Source organism: Vombatus ursinus, unplaced genomic scaffold (assembly GCF_900497805.2).
Source record: "Vombatus ursinus unplaced genomic scaffold, bare-nosed wombat genome assembly UNPS02014782.1, whole genome shotgun sequence".
NCBI classification, from domain to species: domain Eukaryota; kingdom Metazoa; phylum Chordata; class Mammalia; order Diprotodontia; family Vombatidae; genus Vombatus; species Vombatus ursinus.
The window spans coordinates 6488766-6499789 of record NW_020954560.1 but is presented as its reverse complement, the minus strand read 5'-3'; the positions used below and the strand labels follow the sequence as shown (position 1 = coordinate 6499789).

Genomic DNA, 11024 nt, shown 5'->3' with positions numbered 1-11024 from the left:
CAAGTGCGCCAAATGGCACTACCCAGGCATTCTTGCCCTTAACAAAGACTCCAGCTGCAGATCTTTGGAAAAGCATCGCAAAATGAGAGAACATTTTCTTCTTCTACAAAGTATGACTTGAAGGCCATTAGTGGTTTGTGAGGATATTTCAGGTAGTCCATCTTCTGCTCTCTGGTCTTAGTGTATATAAGGGAACAATTTAGTTATGAAACCTGTCGTTGGTATCTTAGCAAAAGAAATGCCAGCATTTTCAATGATTCTGGTGAGGTTTTTGTCATCATTTTTTTGTTTCGACGGGTGGAGTGTGGAGACAGTAGTCTATAGGATCTTTTGCTCTGGGAAAGATTTCCTGCAGAATAAAGAGGTTGAAAATTTCAGAATTGTGTTTTCACAATTTGTTTTTCCAGTTTTCCGAAATATGTGAAAAGTAGTCTCTCCTTATTGGAGATCCAAGGAAAAATGGGTTTGTCTGGGCAAACTGACACTCTTATCCCCAATTATTGCCAGAGGGTTATGCATTCTTTCCCTGGTTCTATTAAGGATTGTATTCAAATATGTGCCTGTATAGGACCCATTAGATTAGTTAAATTTCTGAATTTTAGGTATAAATAGAAGCAGGATTTTAGACGAAGAAATAAAACACAGGAGGTCTAATGTCCTGCTTCTCAACATGTTAGCCATGGGTGAATTTCACAGGTTCTTTAAAAAAAAAAGCATGCTAGATTACTTATTCCATGAGATCCTATCTGATCATAAAGCACCAGTTCTGATTATCTGTCCTTAATTTCATATTTCTGTACACAGCTTAATATTATATAGGAGCATAGATTAAGACTGGAAGGGACAGTAGAGACTTGCCCAGAGTTACTGGGCAATAATAAATATCTGAGCCTGAATTTCAAGCTACGTAACGTAGATCTTCCCAATTCAAAGTATTCCCAGTATTCTATAGAAGTCAAAATAAATCCATCGTATGGGACCTTCATTTAGTAACCTTAGTCATGTGATAAAGCCTAATTAATTTAGTCTAATAGGGAAAGGACAGTATGAATTCTTGAAAAGTTTGAATCATAGACTATTTAAAGAAATACATTTACATACAGTAAAGAAGTGCAAGTTGGCCCTGGGCTGCTTTAATGAATAGATATATCCAACTATGAACAACTAAGCTGCTGAAATCCTAAGTATCGCTTAAACAGCAGCCCCGAAATCTTGTTTATTCTAATTTACTTAGTAAATACTTTCATCTTAGATACCGTGAAGATAAAATTAGGGTTGAATATCAGAAATTCTGAATTTGTAGAGTCTGAATTAATGAGCTTTTACTGTGTACATTACCTATTAGTGAGCAGAGATACCAATGTTTTGCAACCAACATGGGAGAACGTCAAAGTCTATCAAGAAAACAAAATATTTATTAAGTAAATAATAGAGAACTCTGGGAAAGTGTGACGTGAAGGTCCCAAAGGCCTCTATCCCTGATGATCCAGTTATTATTTGATTTATGTCAGCTTGTAGTTGCCCTTGTTTTGACCCTAAGGAGGACTGTGTGGGAAGTTTGTCTCTCAGATAGAGCAGAAGCATTGCTCTGTAGAATGTCTGGAGCCTAAGTATATGAAAAAAAAAAGAAGAAAAAAAAAGAAAGAGGAAGAAAGAAAGAAAACCTAAAGCCTGATAAATAGGCGAAAGGCCCAATTTGCTCCAGCTGGATTTCAGGGAGTTGAAGTAATTGCTGAATCATAATATACTCCACTCTGTGTGGAAGAGGACAGACTGTAGTTTGGTTTTCCATCTGTGAGTATTTTATTTATGCATTCAAAAGAACTATGAATTTTATAATTCCATGTTGTCTCACTTTAGATTGCACATTATTTATCTGTTTGCAATGCCATTTGTTTATTTGCTTCAAACTGTAAGTTAAGCTAGAGAACGTAAGTGAAAAGCTGATACCTTTTTTAGACTTGAAGTTTCCACTTTTGTTAATTTAATTTTTATTATATAAACAAATATATTTTTAAAAAATGTACTAATTCTTCAAAAGAATATATTTCTTCATAAAGATAAGAAATATAAATACAGGAAACTATTAACAATTGTATCCTCTAGAATTCCAAGACATGGCTGTACTATGCTGGGACTCAAGATGACTTGGAATATAATAGAATTTTGGAATTGTAGGAGACGATGTGACAACATGTTAGTGAACTACTTAAAACAATTCTTTACTATAAGGAATGAATATGCAAAAATCCTTACTTAAAATATTTACAAACTCCAGGAAACCCATGGTTTTCTTTTTTGAAGCAATTTCCATAATCTTTATACACATATTCAAACATTTTGAAATATAGTTTTTAAAAAAAGCATCTTTAAGAGAATCAAGTCTATGTTGCAGAGATTATTGTTCTACAAGTATGAAAATGAACCTAAATAGGATAGAAATAGAAGGGAAATTTGGTTATAGTCTACTTCTACATATTTGACTTAAAGTATCTTATTTTTCAGTTTTAAAATAATTTTCAAATTTTTAACCTTTTTATACCTTTTTTAACACTTTAATATTTTGCTCTATCTCTTTTAAACTGTGAAAATTATTTGAACAAATGTCTCTGCCAATTAAACTACCCTTTATATATTTGTAAAGCATTTAAATCAGAGAGCAATAGAAAAATTTTCATATAACTGAAGGTTGCAAAAAAATTATCAATTCACTTTTCCAAAAGAAATCCTCTTTATTTCTTATACATCTAATAAATTACTAAAAAGGATTTGGGCTCTAGAAACCTTAGCATGGCAAAAGTAAAATTTAAAGCTAAGTTTTCATTTGGGATTGTCATCTCTAGTTAGAAATAGCAAAAGTGAAAACAAAACTGTTTTCTAGTAAAATACTTTCATTTTGACAACTTTTTTGTTTTATTGATTTTTTCATAAGCTTCAGAGGTATTAACTCAGACATTTGCATTTTGCTTTATGATTTATAATATAATTAATATATCAGTTTAAAACCTTGAATTGTTGTATAATGACTCTTCTTTTTACACATATGGACATATTTTAAGACAACTGAATTTAGGGTTAGGCAAACAAAATCTAAATATTTAAAAAATAGTAGCAATTGAAAATGTACTAAAATTAAGACACACACATATATGATATATCTCCAGTTTTAAAAAAAGACATTTACTGAAGAAAAAAAAAGTAGACTTTGTCCATGCCAAATTTATCCCTCTGATAAGAGCACCCTTCTTAACTAAGTGGCTTCTGTTTTAAGCAAATATTTACTGGGAATGATAATAAAACAGTAGCATTCCAGGCCCATTGTAACTTTTCACTTTACTTACCAAGTTAGAAAGTTTTTAGTTACATTGCTCTATCCACATTATTAATCATTTTCCAAAATATTTTCAAACTTTAACCTGATGATTTAATAGTTTATTCCTGTTTTTATGTGCTACAGTTAAACATAAACACACATGCACACATATGATTAATCTTGTAATGTACAACAAAGGTTTGAAAAAAAATTGGAGTAAAAAAATTTGTCAAACAGAAAACAATGCATATGTGCCTGATTTTGAAAACTGAAGCCACTCTGTTAGAACCTGGCATATTAGTCCATGATTTGATATAATACATAGGTCTATTGTGGACATTGTCTAAAGATGTCTGTCAGAAGTACTGAAAATATCTTGTTATAATGTCACCTGTTATAGTCCCATGGCATAGACTCTAAAAATGGCATTGTATAAATTATTATAAATGCATAGAATTTAAACTGGTAGTCAAGAAAAAGCAAACTATCATTCATTTTTTAAAATTGCTTCATCAGGTTTCATTTGCAGTATTTCTAAAGTAAATTCTCACTCAGGTAATGCTGTCTACACAGCATCAAACATTCAGGAAATTTCAATATTGTTTGGATGGCTGCCATTGTATAGACACAACCTGAGTGAACACTAGTGATACTTTGTTTAAAAAAAAATAAAATGAGGTAATCCAAAAGTAAGTTCTTTAGGTTTCACGTCTAATTTTAGTTGTTGAAATGTTTTAATTTCTCATCTCATACCTGAAATTGTATTGAGACTCAATGGATGGTAGCTAAAGAGCAGTCTAACCTCCAACAGAATGGTTGCCAAAATCCCACGCATATATCCAAGTTCCTTTATTGTAGGAAACCAAAAGACTTGTTGAGATTAATAAGTGATTGAATAAAGTGTGTGGTGACTGACTTTGCTGTTGACATTGATTGAGTTGTTGGTTTCTGAGAGAATAATCATACTAAAGATATGGAGAAAGAAGTTGATGATTTACTTCGGGCATCACTTTCTTTTTTTGTATTTTTGCCTCATCTGAAATGCTTTTATGACTGCTGTTGTGTTTCCATCCATTAGATCTTAACTTACTCTAAGTAGGATAGGGAGGTTCAGCTGTTTTAACAAGGACCTAGGATTTGATGGGTGATGAAGGAACTAAAGATCAGTATGCCTTACTACCTGAATAATCCTAATAAAAACATTTTCATTTCTTTACATGCCTAATGAGTAACAACACAAAGTAAATGATTACACTATAATCATTGTGTTCATGGAAATTAATGTGTTTGTGAAAATTAACTTGTTAAGAGTAACCTGATCACAGGATTTTTAAAAAATCATTTCATTTTGCCTTATCCTTTATGCACATGGACTAGTCATTATCCTTAAGTGATGAAAATGATGAAATACTGCTATAACTGTAACAACTGAAAAATATGTAATTTGAATGGAGATAACTGACAGCAGAAATGTCCCATATCATTAAAAAACTAACCACTCAACATGTTCATGTAGGGTATAAAGTCTAAGTGTTTTGACATTTCTTTGGAAATTAAGACCTTCTGAATTATTTAGCATTTATGGACTAGAGCCCGGAGATAATGGGGCAATCATATCTGCTAGGATCATATTCTTTCAAAGAACTCCTAGAAATAGTTCCAAGAGGCATCTTGCTTGTATTATAGTTTGAAATAACCGGTGTAAGGGTACTATAATGTAATGGGCACTGTATGCCTTATTACTCTCTCTCAAATTTCACACCACTAAATCAGATGATTATTTCACTCCCAGTTACTTCTTCTCAGAATGTGATTCAAAGTTTTGTCTTGCTCTCATGGTTGATTGTTCTTGAAGTTTCCATTGTTCTTAGAATTCCCTCCTTGGTAGTCAAGTGGTTTGTTTCCCCCTAAGAGCAGCCTTAACCCTCTCTCCCCGTTTTATTGATACTTTTTGTCTTTACAGCACATCTTTACACCACCTCATTTCTCCAAATTGAAGCTCCATTTGTGACAAAGAAAAATAATAGAGCAAAACCATGGAGTATGGAAACCTAGTCTGACATTACACACAATATTGTATCCTAGCAGTTCCCTGCCTCTTTGCCATGAGGGAGCAGGTATGTTTCATTAGGACCTTCACTGATTTTCCCGTTACTCAGAATTCACCTTCCTTTAAATGATCTTTTCATTTACATTGTTGCTGTCATGTATCATTCTCTTGATTCTACTCATTTTACTCTGCATCCGTTCTAGTCTTAAATTTTTATTACTTCCTCTCCTAACAATTCATGTATTTTAAAGGTGTTATGAGTAGAAGCACTTAAAATGCCATGTAATCATTATTTGGGCAACATGAAACTTTTCTTTAGGTAGTTACCAATTCAGACTATTCTGAAAACTAATCAGTAAATATCTATAATTTGGGCAGCCACGTGGTACAGAGGATAGAGTGCTAGGCCTGGAGTGAGGAAGACTCATCTTTCTGAATTCAAATCTGGCCTCAGACACTTACCAGCTGAGTGATCCTGAGCAAGTCACTTCACCCTGTTTGCCTCAGTTTCCTCATCTGTAAAATGACTTGGAGAAGGAAATGGCAAACCACTCCAGCATCCTTGCTAAGAAAACTTCAAATGGGGTCATGAAGAGTCAGACACCACTGAAATGACACAACAGCGACAAATCTATATCTTCATCCCCCCAAAGCCCAACCCAACTTTAATGCCTCATCCTGAGGAGGCAACCCTGGGTTTTGAAAAGCTGGGTTAATAGAGGTCAGACTCAGATAGGTCTTAACAAACTGGAAAACCTCTGCATATAGGATCATTAGTGGATGACCGGCCATCAGGATGTGAATTTTTAAGTCATAGAAACTCATGAAATGCGGAAAGATTGTAATAAAGGGGTTTGGAGCTGAAAGAAGGTTTTAAGACCATACAATCCAATGACCTCATTTTTTATACATTAGTAGTGGGAATTCACAAACTGATGAAATCACAGATATTTCAAAGCTTTACAATATAAATTATAAAACAATTGGAAGATAAAGACTGCTGCCTAAAATTATTTTCTCCAACTCTTTAAATTTTTCCAGCTGTACTTCTAATTGTCCTCCATGAATTATCTTACTTTAAAAATCAGAGTTATATGCTAAAACTATCAGAGAATATCATGAATTGATATTAACATTTATAAAATTCAGTTCAAAGAACAGAATGTTGAGAAACTGATAGAATTCATTTTCAATTGACTTGGTTTTTATAGTTATTGCCAAGACCTTTCTACCAAAAATATGTAGAGATATTTCTTCACTGACTCAGTATTCTTTCCTCTTAAGCTAAATTCTTTCCTTCGATTTCTTGAAAGGATTATCTTTCTTTTATAAATTACTATTGGATTTCAAAATCATACTTTAAAATAATCTACAAAGAATTTGTTTCCCTTAGGCTTTATTTTTCAAAGCCCATCATTTACTGAAGTGAATGAAGCAGTGGAAGTTGGACCAGAATATGGCAGATACTTATGGGACAGTACCGGATGGGTACTGTCTTGCTGAACCTATACAGTATTATGGTATGTAACAAAAGTTTCCAATGGTAAAAATTAAACAAAACTTTTATACCCTATAGAAAATATATATAAGGTATAAAAACTTCTTTGGAAATTAACGTATTTACCCCAAACACCAAATTCTTACCTGCAAGAAACTTACAAGTATGCCAAAATAAGCAAATGTGTAGATATGATAACTCAAGTCTAATAAGGAAAATATATAACATTTAGAATACATTGTAGATAAATATAAAAATTAGGAATAATTTTAATGAGTACCTGCTCATGAAAATAAAGCTTTTTAGTAAAGCTTTTTAGTAAATTAAATAGACAGTAGGTAATCAAAAATACTTGTTGAATTAAACAGAATATATTAGTCTTGATATAATAAAGGAAATATACGAGAAAAGAGAATACAAGAGACTGAATGATTTCTTACTATGGCATACAAGTCACGACAGTGTATAATACTATATGTACATTTCACCTGTCAAAACCTGCCAGAAGACTGCAGATAGTATTAGTTTTTAGTCAGAGTATTAAATCTGATTTCCACAATCCTAAATCAAATAATTAAATCTCATGTTCGCATCAGGGCAACATAAGCGTCTAGAGCAGGGGCGGGGAACCTGCAGCCTTGAGGCCGCATGTGGATTATTTATCCTTAATAAAAGGATTTGTTCTATAAAACTTGAACTCGGTCAAAAGGCTGCACTCAAGGACCTAGAAGGTCACTTGTGGCCTCGAGGCTCCAGGTTCCCCACCCCTGTTCTAGAGGAAATAAAAAGTCAGATGTTTGTCATTTATGCAAAACAGGTGTATCCTTATCACTTAGATGGTGTACCTTAACACAATTTCCCTAGATATGTCAGTCAACAGTATTGCCTGAGCACCTCTTGCACCTATAGCACTTTACGAATTCATTATCATTTTCCTCCCCCAACACTCCTTTCTTCTGAAACTCCCTGTTATTGTCAAGGACACCACCATCCTCCCAGTCCCCCAGGCTCTCAGTCTTCGCATGGATTACACAACTCATCATACTCTCTCTTCCACCATATTCATTCAGTTGTTTGCCAAGTCTTGTCATTTCTACCTGCACAAATTTTCTCTCGTATATCCTCTTCCCTTTACTTGCACAGCTCTGTCCTATTGCAAATACTAATCACGCCTCACTTCTGGACCATTGCAACAGCTTCCTCATTGGTTTCCATGTCTCTCCCCGCTCCAGTCCTTGCTCAGGTGACAAAGGGATCTACCTAAAACTCAGGTCTGATCATGTCACTCTCTTCCTGGCTCTCAAAATTCCAGTGCTTCCCTGTTAAATGCCTGCTTTTTGTAAGGCACTGCAGTTGGCCCTGGGGCTATAGAGACAGAAACAGACTTAATATTAAAGGAGTTTACATGCTACTGAAGGGATATAACATGTACACAGATAGGTAAATACAAGATAATTTGAGGAGCAAAAGGGCACTAACAAGTAGAGTGAAATCCAACACAAAAATCTTCTTTGAAGTATCCAAGAAATTTAGACAAAAAGTGTTGTTTAAAAGACAAATTATAGAGATGATGTTTCAGTTCTGCTTTCCACTACCCTGGCCACAGTCTACTAAAATGATTTCAATGGGCTATGAAGGGAAATACAGAAGAGAAGAAAGGGAAATATACACTCTTGGTTCAGGGGATGATTGAGTTGAATAGATACCTCTAGAAATGGATTAAATATTTACAATTAACATTGATTGATGGCAGTTACTTTAGAATTTAAAAGCAGCTGTAATTTTTGGAATTCTTACATATAATTGTTCTTTTTTATTGTTATTTTTATGAAATATAGATGTAATGCCAGAACATATCAATTATCAGCTTCAGGACACTGATTACCAAGTGGCACCTTACTGTCAGTATTCAGCTGTCCAGTTTTCTCCAGCTTTACAGTCTCCACCTTCTCACAGTTACTACAATACATACAGTCTGGATTCACAGCGTAATGATGGGCAATACATACTCAGCACCAGCGAATTAAATAAACCCGCTTGTATGGTTACTCATGATACTGAGGATGGATATCCAGGAATAAGAAGATCTAAACTAAATCATTCTTCTGTGAGAATTAAAGGACAAGAGGAACTTTGTGTAGTTTGCGGTGATAAAGCTTCAGGATATCATTATAATGCACTTACCTGTGAAGGTTGTAAAGGTAAGGAAAATTAGAAAAAAACTGCAGTTCTATGCATGCAAACTAACATGACCATTTTTTCCTTTTTAAGTGGGCATTAGTCATTAAGTATATTTAACAGTCATTGAAGGTGAGATTAATAAGTGACAGTAATAGGGAAACATGTGATCAAATCTATGGCATTGAAATGAATCAAATGTGAGGAAGGGAGATCCAGTTTCTCATTTCTTTTGAACCAGAAATTTAACATTTAAATAAACTATTCAATATTTAAACAATAAATTTCCACTTACTTGAGTCTGAAGTTATAATATAAACTGCTTTCTATCATCTTACACTGGTTTAGCTAGTATACCTCTTCATGTTGGATTGAACGATTTTTACATTGGGTGGAAGTTTGGACATGTGAATTCTGAAGTCCTTTCCAACTTTAAGTTTCTATGAAGCTGATCAGAGGCCTGAAAGAGGCTGAAAGTGAATATGATAAATTGAAACCAGAATTTTGAAAGTATGAAAAATTACCCAGATAAGCTTTTTGAGCTTGTAAAACCTCTCTTCATTGCTTTGTTTTTATTTCCAAATGAACAAAACCTTGAACTGATGAAGTTGGTACTAAATAAGTATTTACCATCCATAGGAGGTGATGTATGGTATTAATAGGTAGAGTGCTCCATAGGGAATCAGGAAAAACTGCAATCAGCTCCTGCCTCTGACCCATCAACCCTCTGTAAGGCCAAACATTTAGATGCTCAGAACCTCAGTACAACTCACTAAAACTACAGGTGAGTTATAAAGTGCTTGACTTGATGCACTTACCATTCCTGGAAATGCTTTACGCAAAATGGGTGCTCTAAGGAACCTTATAAAAAACAGCAACACATCCCAGCACTGATTTTAGTGATGTCTAATCCCCATGGCAAAAAAAAAAAGGTTTGACTTTAGTTGCTGGAAATTGTTCACTTGTTTTTCAGTCATGTTCAACTCTTAGTGACCCTGTTCAGGGTTTTCTTGGCAGAGATATTGGGGTGGTTTTCCTTCCTTCCTTCTCCAGCTCATTTTACAGATGAGGAAACTGAGGCAAACAGGGTTAGTTGACTTGCCCAGGGTTACACAGCTAGTAAGTGTCTGAGACTGGATGTGAACTCAGGAAAATGAGTCTTTGACTTCAGGCCCGGTGCTCTATCCACTGGATATTAATTAATATTAATTGCCAAATATGACCAATGTATGGGACAGCACCATTTTGGATTCAAGAGGTTTTTTCATGCAGAAAAGGACTAGGAAAATTCAGTTTTAAGATAAATAAAAATATTCATAGAGAGGGATGCCACTTCCCCATTTGCTATTAATGAAAATCATCTAGTTGATTCTATTATTTAACCTTTTGATAAAGGGATACTGGGTCTGGATCTGATATTTTATCAGTGTAGGGGACCTCCAGGAGAGGAAATGCCTTCTACCAATGCATATAGGCAAAGACAGTTGACAGTCTTAAGAGAGTTGTCTGGTTTGGGGAAGGAGGAACACAGAAAAGCTAAGTGACTTACCCAGGATCATAAAGTCAGTACATGTCAGAGGCAGGCCTTGGTTGAGGCCCTAATATTTCTTAGGCCTCTTATTAATCCGCTATCCGTGCTACCTCTCAAATATTAATATTAAACATGATATTAATTGGTCACAAATATTCAGTGGTGGAATAAAAATAAGGTTCTTTTGAAATATCCTTTAGGTTTTTTCCGTCGCAGCATCACCAAAAATGCAGTATACAGGTGCAAGAATGGTGGGCACTGTGAAATGGACATGTATATGCGTAGAAAATGTCAAGAGTGCCGTTTGAAAAAGTGTAAGGCAATGGGCATGTTAGCAGAATGTAAGTGGCCTATTCTCAGTTTCTATTTTGATAATTTCTATATTCTTCTCTTTCTCCTTCTCCTCTTCCTCCTCCTCTTCCTCCTCCTCCTCTTCTTTGCCTTCTTCCTCCTG

General features: G+C 34.5%; 1 protein-coding gene across 4 annotated transcripts in view; it reads left to right on the top strand.

Annotated features, from left to right (window-relative positions):
* The first annotated feature begins 1553 nt into the window (after nt 1-1553).
* LOC114046430 (bile acid receptor-like) overlaps nt 1554-11024 on the top strand; it is a 19983-nt gene continuing 10512 nt past the window's right edge. For all 4 annotated transcript variants that reach the window (XM_027866770.1, XM_027866769.1, XM_027866768.1 and 1 more), the window contains exons 1-5: nt 1554-1794; nt 5277-5430; nt 6757-6883; nt 8700-9062; nt 10771-10911. In XM_027866770.1, coding sequence (XP_027722571.1) covers nt 6793-6883; nt 8700-9062; nt 10771-10911 — 595 coding nt within the window. In that variant the 5' untranslated portion in view covers nt 1554-1794; nt 5277-5430; nt 6757-6792. The remainder of the gene's footprint in view (nt 1795-5276; nt 5431-6756; nt 6884-8699; nt 9063-10770; nt 10912-11024) is intronic.